We start from the raw sequence: 21,021 nt of genomic DNA on the forward strand, positions 1-21,021 counted from the left end.
CATGTAAGATGGGCAGAGTTGGCCCCTGAGGGGAGCTATTGGATACGATGAATCTAACCACACCCAGGTTTAGAACCATCAGAAACACAGCAAGGATGCCTGTGTTGTACAGTAAGCTCTCTTTTATTCTGTCCAGTCGCTGACCCTAGGGAATGAAACTTCTCATGTGTAGAGTGGATCTTCTATCTCACTTAATCCTCTCTGGAAAGCCCTCGAGACACACCAAGAAGCACACTTTTTAAAGCCCTTCTCAATCCAGTCAGGTTGACGTTAGCCACCCCACTACTCTACACATCTCCAGCCAGACTATCTGATGCCAGTGGAGCTAGGACAACTTTGGCTGTTACAGCTGCAGGACTCTGGTACTGTGGCTGCTGCCCTAAGTTAAAGCCCATAAAATTCAGGAAAACGGGGGCTTGGAGGTTAGCTGTTAGGTTGAGCTGGCTGGTGACCCAAGCATATGATACACCAAAGGAACCCCAGAGAACCCCAGGCCGTTGAGAATGGAGTCCAGGCTGGATGCTGACACCTTCCTGAGAGACAAACGGCAAGATGCTAATTCGATGGACCAGTATCATTATAGTGTATATCATTATATACACTAGCACTTCCCTTTCCTGAGGATAGACCATATGAAGAGTGGGAGGTGGCGCTGACCAGTCAGGAGGTGTTAGCAGAAACTAACTTTGACAGCAGTGAGCCCTTTTCAGGGTACCACCTGCTCTCCCACTGGCTTCAATCAGCACCCTCCCTGGCATCCACGTTTCTATAGTGCATGGTTTACTTCAACAGAGCTAGTTATCATTTCTACCATAGTCCTGCTTCTTGGAGACCAGGTCACAAGTGACAAGTACCATACCACCCTCCATGAAGCCCCGAGCTGTAGGGATCTGGCTAGCCATGCTCCATGTAGTACCAAGGGCAACTGCATCAGCATAGTGCTTGGGAAGATGTTGTGGACACTGGTCCCCTGGGAGGCGGGGTTAGTGATACAACAGCAGCACAACCTAGACAGGCAAAGTATGGAGACCGTGTGACAGGTGACACCACATTGGCTTCCCTGAGAACATCCTTAGCTAGTCAATGGAAACTTGAGTTGGAGCTGGCACCAGCAAGTTTTCTGGGACATAACTGTTTATGCAACACAGTGTGCCTTTTACATCCCAGAGGGGTGTGGATGAACAGATCTGCCCGGAAATTATATTACGCATGCAGTTTCATCCAGGTAGAACAGCAGTCACTGTTCACAGAAGACAGTGTTCCTTGGTAGACAGCCAGGTGAATAAGGAACATATACATCCTTTATTTAGTAGTCTTTCACCTTCCTGTGGGTGTCCTGCTGGGAAGTGCATGACCCCGGAGCCAGGCTCTCTGCTTCAGATCTCAGTCAAGACCTTGGGCAATGCTTACTTTCAGGGTGAGAGCCCACGTGTGCCCTCTACCAGGGGGGTAATGACTATTTGATAACAGGTGTCAGGTGGGCCTAGGGAGTGCCATGAGGAATAGAACCAGGGTCTGGATAGCTTCTGTGGTGTTTGGGGTGCTGTGTTAGTTAGGATTTCTGTAGCTGTGAAGATATACCATCCTAATAAGGAGAGTATTTAATTGGGGCCGGCTTAGAGTTTCAGGTTCAGTCTGTTACCATTATGGGAAGCATGGCAGCATCTAGGCAGCCATGGTGCTGGAGAAGCTTAGAGTTGTATGTCTTGATCTGGAGACTATTCCAGACTGTGCAGAGCTTGAGAACATGCATGGGACTTCAAAGCCCACCTCTCCAGCGTCACATTTCCTCCAACAAGGCCAGGCCTCCTAACAGTGCCACTCCCTATGGCCAAGCATTCACACACAGGAGTCTCTAACGAGGCCATACCTACTCAAACCACCACTGATTTCTGGGAGTAGGCATTGTTTTCCCCTCATATGAAAAATGACAGCCTCACTCATTTCTCTTCCACCCAGTGTGGTCTGAGTCAGAGCCATCCAGGAAGCGAGCCCACCAGCACCAGCACCTCCCTGATGAGAGGTTACATGTTGCCAGGAGAATTTCTGGGTTGGCAAGCAGATACTTGCTTCTTACAAGCAAGAGGCAAATGGTCCCTCTGAACCAGGATTCAGCTACAAGGGTTTCCCGATACCAGCATGGAGTGCTGGCCCTGGCCCGCAGTTCCAATGGGCCTGTGAATTAAGACCTCCTCTGGCATTACACACATGGACAAGTAACACTTTCAGCAGCAACACGGAACTGAGATGTGCAAAGGTCTCACTGCTGGAGAATCTGGCCTTCTTAGGTTAGACCAGAGATGTGGTTGGAGTACCCTGAGTCACAGGGATACAGCAAGAAGCTGGCTGATAGGTTTACCTACCTGTACCCAAACAGTGGTCAGCAGGTACTGACAGATCTGCCCTCTGCCCCATTCTGACTACTGCAGTCAAACGTGAGCCATCTAGCAGGCTCACCAAGCCTCTGTGTGAGAGCAGCAAAGTGTTGGCGGCTCAGAGTTTGGAGCTGAGATGACCTCCAGTCAGATCTAGGTTTCATACTGTGAAAGCAATCAGAGATGGGAGACGGCCATGGGGTGAGGGAGCCACACACAACCCCCTTCCCTTTCAACCCATAAGTACTGGAGTTTGAAGCCATTTATGCCTGTGGTCTGGTTTTATTATTACTTGAATAACTGACTTAGCTAGAATGTTCAGGATACACAGAGAGAAGTAGGAAAGACAGAACCTAAACGCCCTTTTCTTCAGATGAACTAAGGTTAATCCTGGTGTATTTCTGCTAGTCTTTCCTCCCTGTACAACTAAAGCTAACTTTAGTTAGCTAAAAATACAAATATCTACCCCTAGCTTTCTCTTGCGTTGTTCAATATTCTTCAGCCCCTGTTTTCCCTGGACTAGAGGCGGGCTACAGCCAGAGGTTCTTCAAGGAAAAGTGAACACTCAGGGTGTTTCCAGTTCTCAGGTGTCAGGGACATCTGTCTCCAGTGGCAAAGAGTTCATAGGTCAATTGTTCCCTTTGCTTTGAACTTCTTGGCAGACCGCTCACTTGCCCGAAGCTGGAATTTGCTTCCATAAATGTAGGAAATGAAGTCATCAATTTCTATGGTGAACACACAATTTTGCTTAGGGATAACTGAAGGGAAAAAAAGAGAAAAAAAATGGCATTCATTTTTATGTAGAATGTTATTCATACATACTTGTATTAAAGTGAGTGTGGTGGCACACACCTTTAACACCAGCTTTCAATAAAGCTAGGCAGCAGTAGATCTCTGAGTTCAAGGACAGCCTGGACTACACAGCGCGTTCCAAGCTAGACAAGGCTACACAGTGAGACTGTCTTTAAAAAAGTATATATATATAGGAATGAAGCGATCCAAACCAGACATACCAAGGAAGACATGGGCCATTTGATTCAGTCTAAATACAACTCAATGTCTAATTACAGGTTCTGAGGTGATTAACTCAACCCCCATGACTGAAGGCTCCCAGATCTGGTTTTGCACAGTTTGCTCTGGTTCTGTGCTCATGGGAAATTTCTATACCACTTCCTGAGACTTACAGTGCACACGGAAGAACATACAGGGGAATGGAAAAAGAATGAGGCAGGGTTCTGAGGCAACCCAGGGGCGGAGCACAGGATCAGCAGACAGGTCTTGGTTTTAATCTCCAGCATCAACAAATGAAGGGACAGACAAGTACAAACCCCTCCGTCTGTTGTTTGAGTATCTGGATATGTGGGTAAGGTCAGGTACAGAGATCTCAGAAGATCCAGGGTTCCTACTGGAGCATGTTAAAACTCCAGTGTCCCAGTAAGAGTGCAGCTCTCAGAACTCCAGGTACAGGCTGCTTTGGCTCCACCTGCCTTTCTTTTAGTTACTCATTTGAGAAGTGGTGGCCTTAGCAAGTAGAGATCTCAAACAAATCTGGTCCAACAAACAACCAAGCAGTTCTTCTGTTCTGTTCATGGACAGGCTGCTGCTGTCTGTGTTCACAGATGTCTCTTGGGAGAGCCACACAGACAGGCCTCTCCATCTGTAGTCCATATCATAGTAAGCACCTGCGACCTGTCTGACGCCACAGCCAAGTGAACCTGGGAACCTCAGGGAAGGGAGACAGAGCGGCATCTGACAGCCGGGGAACAAAGCACACACCTTTCAGGTGGTCTTCTTTGGTGATGATCTTGAAGACATGCTTGGTCTCCTGCAGAAGGATTCCCGTAACTCCCACATAGGAGGGGCACTTGGATTTCGTGACTGCAAAGGAGAAAGGCAACTGATGATAAGGATTGGGTGGTGCTGCCGGTCACTGCCAAGCCTCAGGAACAGGAGGGCGGGCTCTTCTAAGCTAAGGAAGAAAATGCCCAGAAGATAGTGGCCCTTGGGCAGTAACCAAGCTAGCAAGAATCGGGGCTTCCTAACCCCTTGTCCTGTGCTTCTCCATCTCTTGGCTACTCTTAAGTGTCCTTTAGTTTTGGGCAGGGTTCTGGAGCCAAGAAGTAACACACAGAACAAGTCCAGTGTAGCTGCTGTGTTGGAGCAAACGCCACTGGCAGAGCATCTGTCATTCACTTTTGAGCCCCCTGAAGTTTGCCTGGAATGTACTCCTATAGTGCTGCCCGGCAATGGGGTGAGCCACCTCATAGGCAGGTCCCTCCCTGCTTCCATGCAGCCAGCATTCACAGAAGAAACTATGTGCCCAGTGAGCTAGGTGGGTGCTGGGGCAGGACACCGAATGAGAGGGCTTGTATTCTGCCCCGTGGAACTGTCATGGGGGACGGTGCATAGTAAAGACATGGGCAGTTCTGCTTCTTGATACTGATAACGGATACGAGGAAAATAAGAACAGAATAATGAGGGTGGAGGAGGAAACTTTAGTGCTGGCAGACTCTCAGGAAGTGACATCAGGAAAGGGAACGAACCTGCAGAACCCCTTGGCTGAATGAAGGACCCAAGCAAAGACACCTGGTGTGCAGTCTACAAAGTGGCCAGACAAAGGACACTGAAGAATTCTACTCTGACTGGATGGGAAGCTGTCAGAACAGGCAAATGGCAGTCTGAAGTCTGACTACAGCCTTCATTCTGGGTGTTTAATCGTGTGGTATACATGGGAATAAAACAGTATGTGACCTGGGCAGGGCCTGGGGAGGCGAGGGAAAGCATTCACAGTAACTTGAAGGAGTGGGAGTCAGGTTAGATTTAGGAATAGGCGTGCTAATGAACTTGAGGTAGAGGATTAGGAAAGAGGTAATTTGTATGTACTTCCTAGGTTTCTAGCCTGAACAAGCTGTGCTATTACAGGAGATGAGGCAAATTGTCAGAGGCAGCTGACCTCGGGGGACTCTGTGTTGGCAGTTTGAGGTGCTTCCTGGATGTCTGTCTAGGTAGCTGTTGGGTGTCATGGGATGAAGGAGTCTGGCAATCATGGGCAAGGTCTGCACTGCCAGTGGCCCCTTGGAAACCATGATGAGAGGGAATCTGTACCCAAGAGAATGAGCTAGAGGCTAGATTCCAACAGTGTGAGCAGATGGCACAAACAGACCACTTAGTGTGTGTGTAACAAGGGCCTAGGATGTGTCAGGTCACAACCATCTCAGATCCTCACTGCTTGTGACTTGGAGACAGCTCAGGGATGGATGCTGAGTGACAGATGACACTGAACACTGTGACATGCTCTTCACTTACACCGAGTTAACAATCTCCAGACGACCACGTGCTGCCACACATTACCTGAAATAACAGCGCCATGAAGATCTGCCTTTAGGAGCTTGGCCTGAATCATCTGTGGCTGCCTAGGAGGTAAAGAGAACCCGCACAGAAGAGTAGGTAACAAAACAAACAGAATCGCAAACACCACAGCCCGCTGGCTTCTCACACAGCATCCCCAGCGCTCTCAAGGCTTGCCATCTACTTCCGTGGCAGGCTTCAGAAGTAGAACTCACGTGTCTGGCTTGAGCCCATTGCACAGGTCACGGATGTACTGTTTCCAGAGTTCATGTAGAGGGAGGAAGAGACTGTATCTGTCATAAGGTCAGAAACAGGTAGAAAGTCAGAGACAGAGCTGGGCTCCAGGCTGAGAATGAGCATGAGGAGCACTGGACACTGTGTGCAAGGCCAAGGCTCCCAAAGATCCAAGCATCTCCCCAAGACCCTACTTGAACCTTAACTTCTTCCCTGGTAAACCTTTCCAAGACTAAATATCTGTTCTCAAAAAGGGAAGTGGTGGTCCTTCGCCCAGATGCCTGTCTTCCTGGCTGGATATAGGTATGATGGTGGAGCCCCTGGCTAAGACCCCAAACGACATTTGAAGGCAGCAATGACCCATCAGCTATAATGACCGAGGTGCTGTTCACCACATTCCTTTCCCCAAGACAAACGAACAAATGATCATTAGTCTTGTTTAACCCACGCTTACGGGAAGTTAAACTTAACAGCCCTTGGGAGGTGCAATCCCTTCTGTAAGGTGACAGGACTGTTTAGGAGGCGAGGGTAGAGCCTGGAAGCTTTTCTCTGGGGGTGATTATCACATGTCTTGGTGCCCAGGGTTAGACAGTCAAGAACAATGGCTTAAATCTGAAACAAGCACTTCCTTTAGGGAATGCAGCAAGGCATATCCTTGGCAAAGTGACACTCTCATGCCATCTGGGACATGGGAAGCTATGTGGCTAGAAAGCATTATACAAAGCCAGTACACAGTGGCTGCACACACACAAACTCACAACGAAAGAAAGACATCCTCCCTCAAGACAGGTCTGAAATGAGTAGGCGGGCCCATTCCTTGGCAGTAACCTCTGAGTGGGTAATATTGTCCAGCTATATTCAAAGCTACAGGAAGTACACATTAAGGCATATCAGTTCCTCTTTTCTAGAAAGTTCAAAAACAAACAGCCTGTTGCCATGGGAAACAGACTCACTTATTAGTGAGGCTAGGACAGAAGCTCCATGATGAGAACCCTCAATCTCACCAATGCCTGCCTTTTAGAGGCCAAGCACAGGCACAAAGAAATTGGTAGGGGGAGACTGCCCCCTTGTGGCAGAAGGCAGAGAAGTACCTGAGCCTAAGTGGGCACAGATATCCAGTGAGCTCTAGGCTCTCCAGTCTACACCCGGACAAGGAAGACTAGGCACTGTTGGAAGGCAAGACCTTTAGGAAGGTGGGCATACCTCTGTTGCTCTGGTTTAATGTCAAAGAGCCGCAGCTCTCTCCTCTGTTTGGCAGAGAGGCCTTTGGATTTCTTCTTTGGCCTTGGCTTCGGCTTCAGGCGAGTGAAATATTCCAAGATCACAGCCTTGCGTTGCAGATGGCTCTCGCAGTCTTGTTGGCTCATGTGAGGTATGCTCTGCTTCAGGAAGGCCCGCACAAAGGCCTCAGCCCGCTGGGTTCCCAGCTCCTGCTCAGAGACATGGGGGTGTTGTTCACTGTTCTTCTGCCCAGACACCAGGGCCCTCATACCCTGTTCCAATGAGCCACTATCTTTGCTGATCTGTCTATCTATCCACTGAGGCTCACAAATCTCTTTTGCCAAGGGTTTGCTCCACACAGCTGCCAAGATGTAGAAGAAACACTCATATGGTACTTGTGACAGTGTCCCACACTGCAGCCAGTTCAAACACTGACTTCCTGTCCTGCTTCTTTGAGATTCCTCTACTGAGGATCCAAGCCCTATTGTGATTTAGTACTTCTCTAATCCTTGTAGGGAAGGAAGCCTGAGACATGGATGATACAGGTTATCCAATCAGTCATGACCAGCTTATAAGGGGAAGGGAGCGGGGGGTTGGTAGGGAAATGAGCCACTCCGGCACTAGGGGAAACTGGGGTTTCCAGGAAGGTCAAGTCCTTTGAGGAGGACAGTGGATATCAAAGTCCTCTTTTTTTGGTTCTTTTTTTCGGAGCTGGGGACCGAACCCAGGGCCTTACGCTTCCTAGGTAAGCGCTCTACCACTGAGCTAAATCCCTAGCCCCTCAAAGTCCTCTTTAATCACTTGTCCTCTGGAGTTGGAGCAGCAACAATGTATTCCTCACCGGGCAACATCAACTGAAACCCTGTTACCTAAGGACTGACCTCTTCCCTGAGTCATTTGCTGGGAAGTCTGGGTTAACTGCCAGCTTTAGGGTAATGTATGAATAGTGACTTCCACCCTCTCTATGCTAAAGCAAGGGAGTGAAAATATAGAATACATAACCTTCGAGGTGCCTGAAGCAGGGATAGCTCAACAATTCATCAACAAGTGACATGAGGACACTTCGGATCTTGTAACTAGGTGGCCTCTCTTTCATTGGGGATTAAAAACTGAAGGTCAACGGGCCTTTTGAAGTCTTGATTTCAAGGACATGTTCCCTTTAGGAGCCATAGGTGAAGCTTCTGCCCAAATGACAAAGCATCCGGAAACACCCAGACAAAACTCCTAACAGCGGCTTATGGAACGGGCTGAGCACTGCCCAGGATACTGGTTTCAGGTGGGCGAGGCTGTCATCCCTACAGAGAGGGGGATGACAGGAAATCAAGGAGTCCAAGTCCCTCAGAGCTGACTCTGGTAGCCTAAGGAAGGAGTCTGGCTCATGAAGACATCAGCACAAAAGGTTTTTATGGGGCCTAGTACACAGAATGGAAAGGAGAGGCGTAATCCATGGGAAAAGACAGTTACACCAGCCTTAGAAGATCCCGAGCCTCCTTTGCCGTCACCTCTGACAGACTGTACCTGCACATCGTGGTCCTTGGCTTCTTTATGAGAAAAGGCATGGTAGATCACAGCTGGGGGACGAAAGACAAAAACAAGGAGAAATGATTCTTCCTGTTAGGAACGAGTATAATAGCCAAGGCTTTTCCAACTAGGACAAGAACTACACTTACTCAGAGAAGATGATCCTTTTATTTTATGCTGCAGTGCTGGAGGACTAATGTGAGGGGAGTGTAATGTATGCTGAGCAGGTGCTTCACTGTGGACGTAGACCCCAGCCCTCTTACGTGTCTGCTTTGTATCCTAGGCTGGCCTCCAACCCACACCAGTCCTGTCTTAGGCTTCCAAGTGCTAGTAGCTGGGATTATACACATGTACCACCACACTGACCTTATAGTGGTACACATGTACCACACTACCCTTCCCTCTTGCCAACTTCATCCTAGAAATTCCCAGGATGTAGTTTTTTTAGAAAAGCACCCCTCAAAGCTTAATGTGTTTAAGAATCACTGAGATCTTATTAAAATTTAGGGTTTTGGTTCCTACTCGACTCTGCATGTTCAAAAAAATTCCTCAATGGGTCACATTTAGAGTTAATCTGATTTTAAACACCCAAGAGTTATAATTACGCTTGGGCAGTGGCTCAGTAAGTCTAGTAAGTCTAGACACTAAAAGTGAGGCGATCTTAATGCGTATGGTTGAAACACTACATTTTGCTGACTACGGAGAGGCTTGAAAGAGGTTTTTTCACACCTTAAAATCTATAATGTATCCTGACCAGATAAGATACAATAGTCTCTTTCCAAATTCTAAATACCATCTTCAGGATGCCAAAACCTCTTTTTTTTTTTTTGTTCTTTTTTTTTTTTTCGGAGCTGGGGACCGAACCCAGGGCCTTGCACTTCCTAGGCAAGCGCTCTACTACTGAGCTAAATCCCCAACCCCGCCAAAACCTCTTTAAACCTCCTGTTTCTCATTTGTTTGGAGGAAAGCATCATGGGGCTCATGACCAGAAAATGCAGTTCACACCATACTCCATACATTCCACTTCTGAGCTAAGTTTGGTGGCATCCCCATCCCTTGAGAGGTAGAGGCCAAGCTGGTTTTACACAGTGAGTTCCAGGCCAGCCAGGAGAACATAGCTGGCTGTATCCCAACAGCAACAGTAAGAAACAAACAAACAAACAAACAAAAATCCATCTCTGTTTCCCTGAGTACATGCTTGAGCAAGCAAACAAACCAAGGCACTTACAAGTTTTATATACAGCATCTAGTTCTCCCTTGAACAATGGATTGAGATTGTGCTTTTTTTGTTTATTGAGAGTGGAACCCCAGGGAGAACTTTGTTGTATTGACCCCAGATGCCTAGCATCAAAACTGAAAGTCTTTCTGCAACATGCAACAGGTAGGGGACACTCACTGCTGGTTGAGCAGTTGGTTGAGTGAGTGTGTGTGCATATATATGTGTGTGTGTATATATATATACACACATATATGTATGCATAATATGTATATATTAATGTCATTAATCTTTCTAAGCAATTTAAAACAGTAGTTACTCCTTGTTATGCACATAGTAAGGTTGTAGCTAAGACATGCTAAGAAACTTGCTCTCTGAGAAAAGGGCACGGACAGGGGTGTGAATCGCCCGATCAGAGGCTTAATCTTTACGGCATCCCCTCTCTACTCTAATACTGCTCCAGTGCTTAACTGCCCTTCTGGGTGCAGGTCTTTTCAGCTCAAATATCAACGCCTTAGGTGTGCGACACGGCCCCTCAGCAGTGTTTACAGGGGCAGGGGCAAGGGTGAAAAGCCAGAGAGTAGAGGGGAGCAGGCCCTAGACATAAGTTATATGGGAAGGTAGTGGCTAGGTCCCGTCAAGGACTTGGACCTACCTCTTCTAGTTCCCCTGAGAAGCCCTTGAGGAGGACACACACACACTCGATCCTGACGTCCATTCCTAGCTAAGAGACTGAGTCGGCCGATTCAGACTTGGGGCCTCGATTTGTGTACTGAGTCCATTCCCTGGAAGATGTCTTCTGACAAGTGTCCCTGACTCATTTCACAGACCAACTTCTGGTTCCGGTGCTCTATAGTCTCACCTCGGCCCCATTCCGCGCCTCTCATTCCACTTACCCTTCATTGTCGGCCAGCTTCCGGAGCGCTCTAATGATGTCTCCTCCAGGCCTCATGCATTCTTTTCCTTTCTTCGCTTTGTTCAGAGGTTTTTACCCCCACTTGGATGCTTTTTTGTTTAAGTTTAAGTTTCCACCTGAAAAAAATCCGATAAGCCCAAGAAACAATTTACAAACTGCACGGACTTGCTCCAGCCGGCGTCAATTTCGGATCAGGCGCCTCTCTGACGTCATCGGCGTGATGGCATCTATGTGCGTCTGTCTCTGGCAACACATGCGCCTTGGGGTTATCTCTGTGGCTTGAGGGAGGGGCGAGGTTTGCAGGTCTTCGCTGTGTCGTTCACTTTGCAACCGACTGTGCCGAGAGCGGTCGGGTCGAGGGTCAGGATTAATGAAGTATAGCGAGGCAAGCTGACATAGAAAGGACGTGAGGGAGATCGGGGACTAGGGAGGGCACAAGTGGTCCGGGGATATCGGCGGTAACGACTTTTTTTTTTTTTTTTTTTTATGCAAGGGGCTCACAATGTGGCCCCGGGTGACCCAGAATTTACTCCCGAGATTAATAGGCACATTTTGTACTGGTGGCCGGGGATTTAGTTCTGTTTCTGCTACTAAATACCTTTATAACCTCGTTTAAAGGTCTCTTTTACTTGATTTACTTGATGTCTTGAGCAAGCAGGTAGATACGTCCAGTTAGTGTAGCTAGTATAACAAAAGTTACATTTTATTATGCTGTGGGCCATTACATAGGTTCACCCCCTAAATTCCTAACTACATTCCTAAGCCTATCATCTCCCTAAGGCTACCCCTCTTGTGTGACTTATCTTAGCTGAAGGTCAGGCCCAGTCTCTAACAGAAGTTTTTGATTGGATCCTGGCAGTAGGGTTCGGGGAGGGGGTACGGGGGTGGGGTGGTGGTGGTGGTGGCTCTCCAGCCCCAGGGCAGATCAAGGTGGCTTCTCTCCAGACAATTGCTCTTGGTGTCTGCTTATATAATTCCACTGGGTGGCATGGGGTTCTAGGACTGGCTAGTTGTCTTGAATGAGTGATGAAACTGGGTTCTGATTATCAGGTGCTGCCTTTGGTGTAGTGGGGTTCCTTGACTAAACATTTTTATATGTCTAAAAGGCATCTTTCTTTCCTTCCTTCCTTCCTTCCTTCCTTCCTTCCTTCCTTCCTTCCTCCCTCCCTCCCTCCCTCCCTCCCTTCTTCCCCTCTCCTCTCTCTCCCTCCCTCCCTCCTTCCCTCCTTCCGGCTGGCCTTCCTTCCTTTCCTATGCTCATTAAATTGCACTCTGATGGTCTAAGAATGTTTGCTTTTTTAAACTGATTTTTTTTTTCACTCCTAAGACCAAGTTTCCCAGACACTTGCTGTGTGGTGTAGGCTGAGCTTGAAAGTGTAATATTCCTGCCTGAGCTTCTGGAGCATTAGAATTTACAGTCTCTCATTACATCCAACCCAGAAAGCATCCTTCAGACCAAGAACATTAGTGTCTGTCATTATGATAAAAGACAAAAGTGATTCCCATAGATCTGGGACACAAAGGCCCAGCCTAGCCTTTTTCTCTAGCCCAGTTATTAGGAATCTCTTAATGGACCCTTTTAAAATATCTAGCTTAGCTTTGGGTATCTGCCAATATTCCCTGTGACTCTCAGACCACAGTAGGGTGTGGGCTTTTCTGAGTAACAGTGACACACAGTTGCATACTTACTAAAACCTTTGCTTTTTAAGGAGAGCCTCACAGTTTGTCACCCTCAGAAAACTATATGAAGAGAGATACCTACTAGGATTTCTGTGGTTCTTGTTTATGAGAGCAAAGTACTGGACACAGTAGTGGACAGGGATGGACTGAGCAAATGAAGTGTGTGCTGATCTCTTTGGTCAATAAGGTTTATCACAAGTGTGAGTGAGTGCACACTCAGCAGGCTGGGGCCGGAGGGTAGAGAGGTTGAGGTCTAAGCATACACACGGAGACCCTGTCTGAATAAGCAAGGAAATGGAAGGTTTCAAAAGTTCTGATGTGTAGGCATCTCTTAGAGTTACCTAGCAGAAGGGTGCCTGGAATATCTGCATTTTAAAAGTTTTTAGTTTATGTTCATTGGTGTTTTGCCTGTGGTTATGTCAGTGTGAGGTGTCAAGAAGCCCTGGAAGGGGAGTTACAGACAGGTGTGAATTACCATGTGTGTGGTGGGAGATCACGCACAGGTCCTCTGGGAGGGTAGCAGCTGCTCTTCATGCTGAGTCCTTCCAGCACCAAGAATCTATATTTAAAAATTGTTTTTAAAAAGTCAGTCAGTCAGTCAGTCAGTCAGTCAGTGTGTGTGTGTGTGTGTGTGTGTGTGTGTGTGTGTGTGTGTGTGTGTGTGTTGGTTTGAAGCCACCCCGTGTGGAACCTCTGGAAATGCTACATGTGCTTTTGATCCCTGAACCATCTCACCAGCCCCCAGAAGGAGCAAGCGTCCTTGTGGCTTTGTAGAGCATCTTTGGGGAATATGATCACGTGGTATAGCCGGGTCTTGAGGTAGAACTAGTCCCAATTTTCTAAGAAACCAGCAAATTGATTTCCAGAGAGGTTGTACAAATCTTTATACCCATCAGCAATGTAAGAGTGCTCCCCTTGCTCCACATCCTTGCCAGTATGCGCTGTCATTTGAGTTTTTGGTTTTAGCCATTCTGATGGGTGAAAGGTGGAATGTCAGAGTTGTTTGATTTGTATTTACCTGCTGAGTAAGGATGTTGAACAACTCTTTAAGTGTTTCTTAGCCATTAAAGATCTCTCTGGTGAGACTTCTCTGTTTAGCTCCGTACTTCATGTTTTTTCTTTTCTTTTATTGGATATTTTCTTTATTTTACATTTCAAATATTATCCCCTTTCCAGGTTCCCCTCAGGAAACCCCCTATCTCATCTCCCCTCCCTCTGCTTCTATGAGGCACCCACTTCCTCCTGCCTCCCCACTCTGGCATTTCCCTACACCAGGGCAGCAAGCCTTCATAGGACCAAGGGCTTTTCCTCCCATTGATGCCTGACAAGGCCATCCTCTGCTACATATGTGACTGGAGCCATGGGTGGCTCCATGTGGACTATTTGGTTGGTGTTTTAGTCCCTGGGAGATCTGGGGTGTCTGATTGGTTGTTATTGTTGTTCTTCCTATAGGGTTGCAAGCCCCTTCAGTTCTTTCAGTCCTTTCTCTAATTCCTCCATTGGGGACCCCATTCTCTGTCCAATGGTTGGCTGGGAGCATCCACCTCAATATTTGTCAGGCTCTGGCAGATCCTCTCAGGAGACAGCTATATCAGGCTCCTGTCAGCATGCACTTTTGGCATCATCAATATTGTCTAGGTTTGGTGGCTGTTCAGGTAGAACAGGCTCTGAATGGCCATTCCTTCACTCTCTGCTCCAAACTTTGCAAACTGTGTCTCACTTCCTACTCCTATGAATATTTTTATTCCCCCTTTTAAGGACTGAAGCATTGGCACTTTGGTCATCCTTCTTTTTGAGCTTCATGTGGTCTGTGGATTGTATCTTGTGTAATTCGAGCTTTGGAGCTAATATCCACTTGTTACCTCACATAGAATATTTTCTAGTTCCATCCATTTGCCTATGAATTTCATAAAGTCATTGTTTTTGGCATTTCCCTACACCTGAATAGTACTTCCCCAGCTGAATAGTACTCCATTGTGTAGATGTACCACATTTTCTGTATCCGTTCCTCTGTTGAAGGGCATCTGTGTTCTTTCTAGCTTCTGACTATTATAAATAAGGCTGCTATGAACATAGTGGAGCATGTGTCCTTGTTATATGTTGGAGCATCATTTGGGTATATGCCCAGGAGTGGTATAGCTGGGTCCTCAGGCAGTTCAATGTCCAATTTTCTGAGGAAGCTCCAAACTGACTTCCAGAGTGGTTGTAACAGTTTGCAATCCCACCAACAATGGAGGAGTGTTCCTCTTTCTCCACATCCTCACCAGCATCTGTTGTCACCTGAGTTTTTTATTTTAGCCATTCTGACTGGTGTGAGGTGGAATCTCAGGGTTGTTTTAATTTGCATTTCCCTGATGACTAAGGATGTTGAACATTTCTTTAGGTACTTCTCAACCATTTGATATTCCTCAGCTGAGAATTCTTTGTTTAGCTCTGTATCCCATTTTTAATAGGGTTATTTGGCTCTTTGGAGTCTAACTTCTTGAGTTCTTTGTACATATTGGATATTAGCCCTCTATCAGATGTAGAATTGGTAAAGATCTTCTCCCAATCTGTTGGTTGCCATTTTGTCCTAATGACAGTGTCCTTTGTCTTACAGAAGCTTTGCAGTTTTATGAGGTCCCATTTGTCGATTCTTATCTTAGAACATAAGCCATTGGTGTTCTGTTCAGGAAAATTTCCCCAGTGCCCATGTGTTCGAGGCTCATCCCCACTTTCTCTTCTATTAGTTTCAGTATATCTGGTTTTATGTGGAGGTCCTTGATCCACTTGCTCCTCTGGGCTTCACTGGAGGCCCGGTCCCCAGGGGACCTAGAGAATTCTTTATCTGGGAATATGCCAAGAAGCCAGTCAGCAAGGGTGGCAAGGATGGCCTCTGAGGCCCTGAGGGACCCAGAGGTGCACACAGAACCCTCTCAGCTCACCACACACGCCATGGGGGTCAACATCTACAAGAAAGACCAGGATGTGGCCATGTGAACAGACTCAGATACCCTGCATGGCTGTTCCAGGTGAACTTGGGTCCCCCCAAAAAGCTAGAGGAACTAGAATCAGAGTCCTGAGAGTACTAGGGACTGCTTTACCAACAGAATTATCTGGTGTCACAACCAGCTGAGCAAGAACAAGAAGCCAGTAGTGAGAGGGTGGGCACTTCACAGGAGACTGTGAACACTGTCAAAGCATAACGGGTCCATGGAGGAAGAACTTGCTGGAGACTCTAGTTCTTCCTATGATTTGCAGACAGACTGATGTAACAGATTCTTAGGCTGTACCAAAAATAATTTTTTATGAAAATCTCAAAATAATCTAACTCCTACTGATTCCATTTCTGGTTTAACCCCTTTTGGCCTCCAAGGGAATTTGAGAAACATGCGATTGTGTTCGCATTCTTTTTAGAAATATTCTAAAAATCTTTCTTGACTCTACCCCTAGTTTCCTTCTTAAATCTATCACAAACCCATTTACATTGTTATATTTAAAATTTGTGGACTGGAGAGATAGCTCAGCGGTTAAGAGCACTGACTGCTTTTCCAGAGGTCCTGAGTTCAAATCCCAGCGACCACATGGTGGCTCCTCACCATCTGTAATGGGATCCGATGCCCTCTTCTGGTGGGTCTGAAGACAGCTATAGCATACTTATATATAATAAATAAATAAATTTTAAAATTTGTTTTATGTTGTACAAAGAACAAATATATATATATATATATATATATATATATATATATATATATATATGAAGTTTTGGCGACCATAAATATAAAGGGTGTATTTGGGTTCTCTGCTTGAAAGGTCTGGAATGAGAAAATCTACACTTCTGATGTAAAGGACAAGATGAAGTTCCTTACTTGTTAATGAGGCCAGAGCACCACTGGATGGATATGCGATTTGGCCAGACAACAGCAGGGAGAGCACCTGTAGTCTCAGTGAGAAACGACTCATTGTACCTCCTGCCTCCTACCAGAGCCCGCCTCAGCTTCTCCGGGCCTTCCTCCTAGGTTGGCTCATCCCACTGCTCTCTAGAGACAGAAGTCCCAGCAGTTCAGTAGTATTGCTTTGTCTTAATTGCTTTATTTTTCTATTCACTTTCATTCATAGGGCCTCACTATGACATTCTGGCTATCCTGGAACTTGCTATGTAGACTGGCTGGCCTCAGACTCATAGAGATCTATCTGCCTTTGCCTCCTGAATACTGGAAGTGAAAGCATGTGCCACTGTACCCAACAATTCATAAACAGGCAAAGAATAAATCTTGACTGTCACATGATCTCAGGCACATCAATGCTACTATGATAACAATGGGGGACACTCCAGACAAGGCTCCCCTCTCCCACTCTGATTTCTCGAGGACATTCTGTTCATTATTATACTTGACTTAAAAGATTACTTTTTCTCTATTCCTTTGAATCCTGACATTGGCCAGCTAACGATGAACTCCATAGACGGGATAAACAGACTAGGAATAGCCAGGGTCCTCAAGATCCCTGACCCCAAGGAGAACAGATGGGTGTACTGAGGAGGAATCAGAGTCTTGCAGTCACGGTGAGTAGCTTTACAGTTCCAGTTTTCACATCCTCATCCAAAATGGGCGACTGGAATGAAGTCTGAGGCTCAACAGTAGCTGATGACAGTGGTGACAAAATGACAATTTTAGACTTTCAGTTTCTTTGAAAAAAAAAACCACAGAAATATTACAGGTATATATTTTTGTTTTAATCCCAGGTATAACATGGGGCTGCTTCAGATGGCTCACAGCAGCTGTGATTGACCTTGCGTTCCGGCAGGGTTGTGATTTTGCCAGCAGCAGATAGTTTCTGTGATTGTGTGGCATTGGGAAATCCGAGGACTTTTCAGAAGGCATACTAAGTGCCAGGGTCTCGAGGTAAGGTGGGTTGGTCATGGTTTATTAAGTAGTCGTGAGCAAAAGAGAAAGAAAGAAAGAAATTAGATATCCTAGCGGTAAAGCTCAAACTTGCTCCAAGGAGTTGGATGACCCCAGTAAGCAGGAAGCAGTGTAATGATGATGATGTTGCCCCCTTTCTCCTCCGTCCCTTGTCCTCTCCTATCTAATGCTAAGGGTTGGAAGGCTGGAAAAACGGTGGAGAAGGATGGAAGAAAGAAAAACCCACAAAGTAGCCAAAGACAGCTACAAGTGACCCCACAAATCAGTACCTGAAGGATAGAGGTGCCCTGAGAATGGAGTGACTTCACCAGGGAAAGAATGTTATAGAGGGGCTGTGAATGTGGAGAAGGTGTAACGGGAGGAAGGAAACATTGGCATGAGGTCCTCATGGATGGAGTCTAGTCAACGGAAAGTTGGGACAGAGGGGACATGAGCAGCTTGGAGACAGATTGGAAGAAGGAGTGCCCTCTTTCACTGAGTTTCCTTGCCTTGAAAATAAAATTCAAGCCATGTACTTCAATCCCAGCACTCTCCCAGGAGGCAGAGATAGATGGCTCTCTGAGCTCAAGGCCATTCTGGGCTGCAGAGTAAGTTCCAGGACAGCTAGGACCATAAAGAGAAACTGTCTCAGAAAGAACAGAGGGGTGGGTAGTCCCAGAACTAGCTGAAGGTTCTAGCTGCAATTGTTCCTGTATTGGGCCTATTTTAAATTCCCCCCATGAAGCAGCCATCTGTTGCAACTTTCTGTTGACTAGATTCCATCCAATGCAGAGTGGTCATCCCTGACAATATACACACAAACAACAAAGACAGACTCAGCAAGTTTTATATGTGTGTGTGTGTGTGTGTGTGTGTGTGTGTGTGTATGTATATGTATATATGATAATAATAATCAAAGAAGAAGAGGCTATCAGTATGTAGGTCCTTGTGCTCACAGATAAGCACTAGGGGAACCAGGAATGATAAACACACAGGGTTGTGTCTTCAAAGGGAGAGATGTATAACCTGCTTTCTGCCCAGGAGGCTGGGGGAGGATGTGGTTATTGGCCTAGTGACCTTTGCACTATGTGTGTGGCTGAGACCACACCAGATCCTCCTCAGACCTTTATCATGAGCTTTTTTTTTCTTAGTTAATCTACAGAGCCCATCTTCATGGAAGATATCATATGTACTTTTCAAAGAATCTTGATGTACTTATGCCTTAAGCTTTATTGTGTATACAGGATTGAGTTGATTATCATCAGAAAATTGTCACCAAGTTGTACCATGCCTAAGTATGCCTAAAATAAATACTCGAGGTCAGACTCCAAGTTTGAACCAGCACCAGCTACTGAATCATGATGAGCTGAAGGACTGTCTCTCTGTAGTTCCCATCTTAGTTACTCTGCTGGCCTTAGTGGCACACAATGTGTGCCTCTGAGGATTGACCTCAGAGGAGGTTAAATAGAAGCAGGAGGTAGGAGTTTGGTCATCTTACCCAAGGAACTGAGACTGTAAGTGAGAGAATGAGAAACATGGGTTCTCTCAGTTCTCTGAGACAAGATAATTTATACAATCGAAATATATGTTAAGATCCAAAGGAGTAAAATATCCGGAGCATTAGCTCTGTAACTTCCATACAAGTGATTGTGAAATTCAGTCCTTGGATTGTGTCAGGGCAAATGGCTGAGGTACCTATTTAACATATCAAAGCTGATTCTGGCTGCCAGTCTTCCTCAGACTCTATTACAGTCATTCTGGTTGTTGTATCCTGACCCTACCACAAACTCTTCAACTCTAGTATTGGGCTGGGCCTCCCTTCCTCCAGCCTCTCTGATCCCTATATAAGCTAGCCATATTGGCCAGTCTTCATTCCCCATCTCCTGGCCTCTTGGCTTCTGGCTCTCCCCACTTCTCTCCCACATGTCCTGGTTCAGTCCGCTGGCCACGTTCACTCTGGACTCTTCAGGATGCCTCTGGCTGTGCTCTCCATCATGTCTACAATAAACCTTCTCTTCCACTATCCCTAGGAATGTCATGTCCTCATTCCATTCTTTTCAGTTTCCTAAGCAAGGCACCACGGTATTGTTAACTGGAAGCACACAGGGGCTGGTGTGAAAAGAGCCCATGAGAAGGGAAATAAAATCCCTGCAATTATTTTACAAGCCGGACTACAGTAATGTATTGTTGCGACCTTCTTAGGAAGAAAGTTCTTGGCCAGACATGTATTGGCAAGTCTTGGCAGGGCTGGCCAAGTGGACCCCATGGCCACTCCAGTTTCCCAGCAGTCACTGAGCCAGGCACTCTCAGGACTCACCCTCTGGAGATGGGACCAGAACTCAGAGCTCCCTCTGTCCTGCAGCCCTTACACTACCTGAGGGTCAATGGTTTCTGTAAGCCAGGGAATGACACGTTGGGCTCTGCCACAGCACGATCCCCATCCTCACATCGATAGCCTCTTCTTAGATTATTATCTCATATACATGCAACTTCCCGAGTCTATTCTTGTCATTTCTGGGTATATTGTTTCAGGGCTGACCACTCCACATTCAACAACCAACAAGAGGGTTGTCTATAGAAGAGCTCAGTTCCCTTCCTCCCAGCAATTATTAGTTGCCTGTAGTCTTTGTCTAGGGTGGGGGTCTTCCCAAAATTTTCCCCGTCCACATTAACATGTGTATTGATAATGTATCTATTGATATTATCATTGTTTTGCTATTATTTATGCAGCTGTTTCTAGGGCAGATTGTTTTAAATCAGGCTTCCTGGTGTTCTGGTTCCTAACACTCTTTCCACCCTCTCTTCCATGATTTTTCCTGAACCACAGATTCAGACGCTGTGATGTAGATGCACCTGTTGAGGCTGGGCTCCCAACAATCTCTTGACCTCTGCCTTGTATCCAGTTTTGGTGGTGATGGTCTCCCTTTGCTGTAAATATATACTTCTTTGATGGGAGGGGTTGGCCGTACTTCTCCAAGAGAATTGGATGGTGCACAATGAAGGTCACACAAAGTATATTACTGGTTTCTTAGCAATCAGCGTCAGCCTTTGTCGTGTGACTTTTTCCTAGGGAAATGTGACCAAATGTCTCTTTACTTCAACAAGTGTACCAAGACAAACCAAACTTACAACTGTGTCAAGTCCCGCTTGGTGAACCAATGAGTGTATTGAGGCTACTTATAGGAACATGGGTAATTCAAAGATATCCCAAGGTTTTCAGGTTATGTCTGAAATTAGGGACCAGAGGTATACTTAAAAATATCTTTAAAAATATCTTTTAAGTCCAAGACAGTGTATGTATGTCAGCCTGGTGATAGCATACTCAACAGAGTATATGGGTCAGGGACTGGGGGGGGGCGAATATTCACCCTTTTGTTGACTTCCCTTAAATCTTGTACTGGTTGGTACTCATTTATGCCTAATTTCCATTCAGAAAATAGTGGAGTGTTCCAGGGTAACCTGCAAGGTACTAAGATTCCTGTTTTTCTCAATCTGTTTATATGAATTCTGATTCCTTGTCAGGCTTCCAGGCTCATGGAATGCATGTACACCTGTATGAGCTCCACCAAAGTTTTGAGTTGGATGAGGACTGGGGCCCGGTGTTTGAAAAGTTCAGGGGAGATTGCC

At 46.3% G+C, this 21,021-nt stretch overlaps 2 protein-coding genes across 3 annotated transcripts in view; one reads left to right on the plus strand and one right to left on the minus strand.

Annotated features, from left to right (window-relative positions):
• Positions 1 to 2,641: 2,641 nt before the first annotated feature.
• Positions 2,642 to 10,976, minus strand: Pop4 (POP4 homolog, ribonuclease P/MRP subunit). Its single transcript, NM_001009642.1, has 7 exons — positions 10,812 to 10,976; positions 8,697 to 8,749; positions 7,161 to 7,387; positions 5,939 to 6,016; positions 5,727 to 5,788; positions 4,152 to 4,253; positions 2,642 to 3,133 (listed from the first exon to the last, which is right to left on the minus strand). Exons 1-7 carry the CDS (start codon positions 10,816 to 10,818, stop codon positions 2,997 to 2,999), a joined length of 666 nt encoding a protein of 221 aa, NP_001009642.1. The 5' UTR covers positions 10,819 to 10,976; the 3' UTR covers positions 2,642 to 2,996.
• Positions 10,977 to 11,145: 169 nt separating this feature from the next.
• The window catches only part of LOC134485113 (meiosis regulator and mRNA stability factor 1-like), a 58,822-nt gene continuing 48,946 nt past the window's right edge, over positions 11,146 to 21,021 (plus strand). For both annotated transcript variants that reach the window (XM_063280925.1, XM_063280926.1), the window contains exons 1-4: positions 11,146 to 15,522; positions 16,304 to 17,054; positions 17,235 to 17,394; positions 20,222 to 20,324. The gene's annotated coding sequence lies outside the window, so the exon portion shown is untranslated. The remainder of the gene's footprint in view (positions 15,523 to 16,303; positions 17,055 to 17,234; positions 17,395 to 20,221; positions 20,325 to 21,021) is intronic.

This window comes from Rattus norvegicus, chromosome 1, assembly GCF_036323735.1.
Source record: "Rattus norvegicus strain BN/NHsdMcwi chromosome 1, GRCr8, whole genome shotgun sequence".
Lineage (NCBI taxonomy): Eukaryota > Metazoa > Chordata > Mammalia > Rodentia > Muridae > Rattus > Rattus norvegicus.

What these genes read in the sequence shown, in the direction of transcription:
- Pop4 (NM_001009642.1), bottom strand. An exon ending in CCAAGGACCACGATGTGCAG is followed by an intron (nt 7,388 to 8,696) that starts GTACAGTCTGTC and finishes GTCTCTGAGCAG; the next exon opens with GAGCTGGGAACCCAGCGGGC. An exon ending in CAAAGAAGACCACCTGAAAG is followed by an intron (nt 3,134 to 4,151) that starts GTGTGTGCTTTG and finishes TTTTCCCTTCAG; the next exon opens with TTATCCCTAAGCAAAATTGT.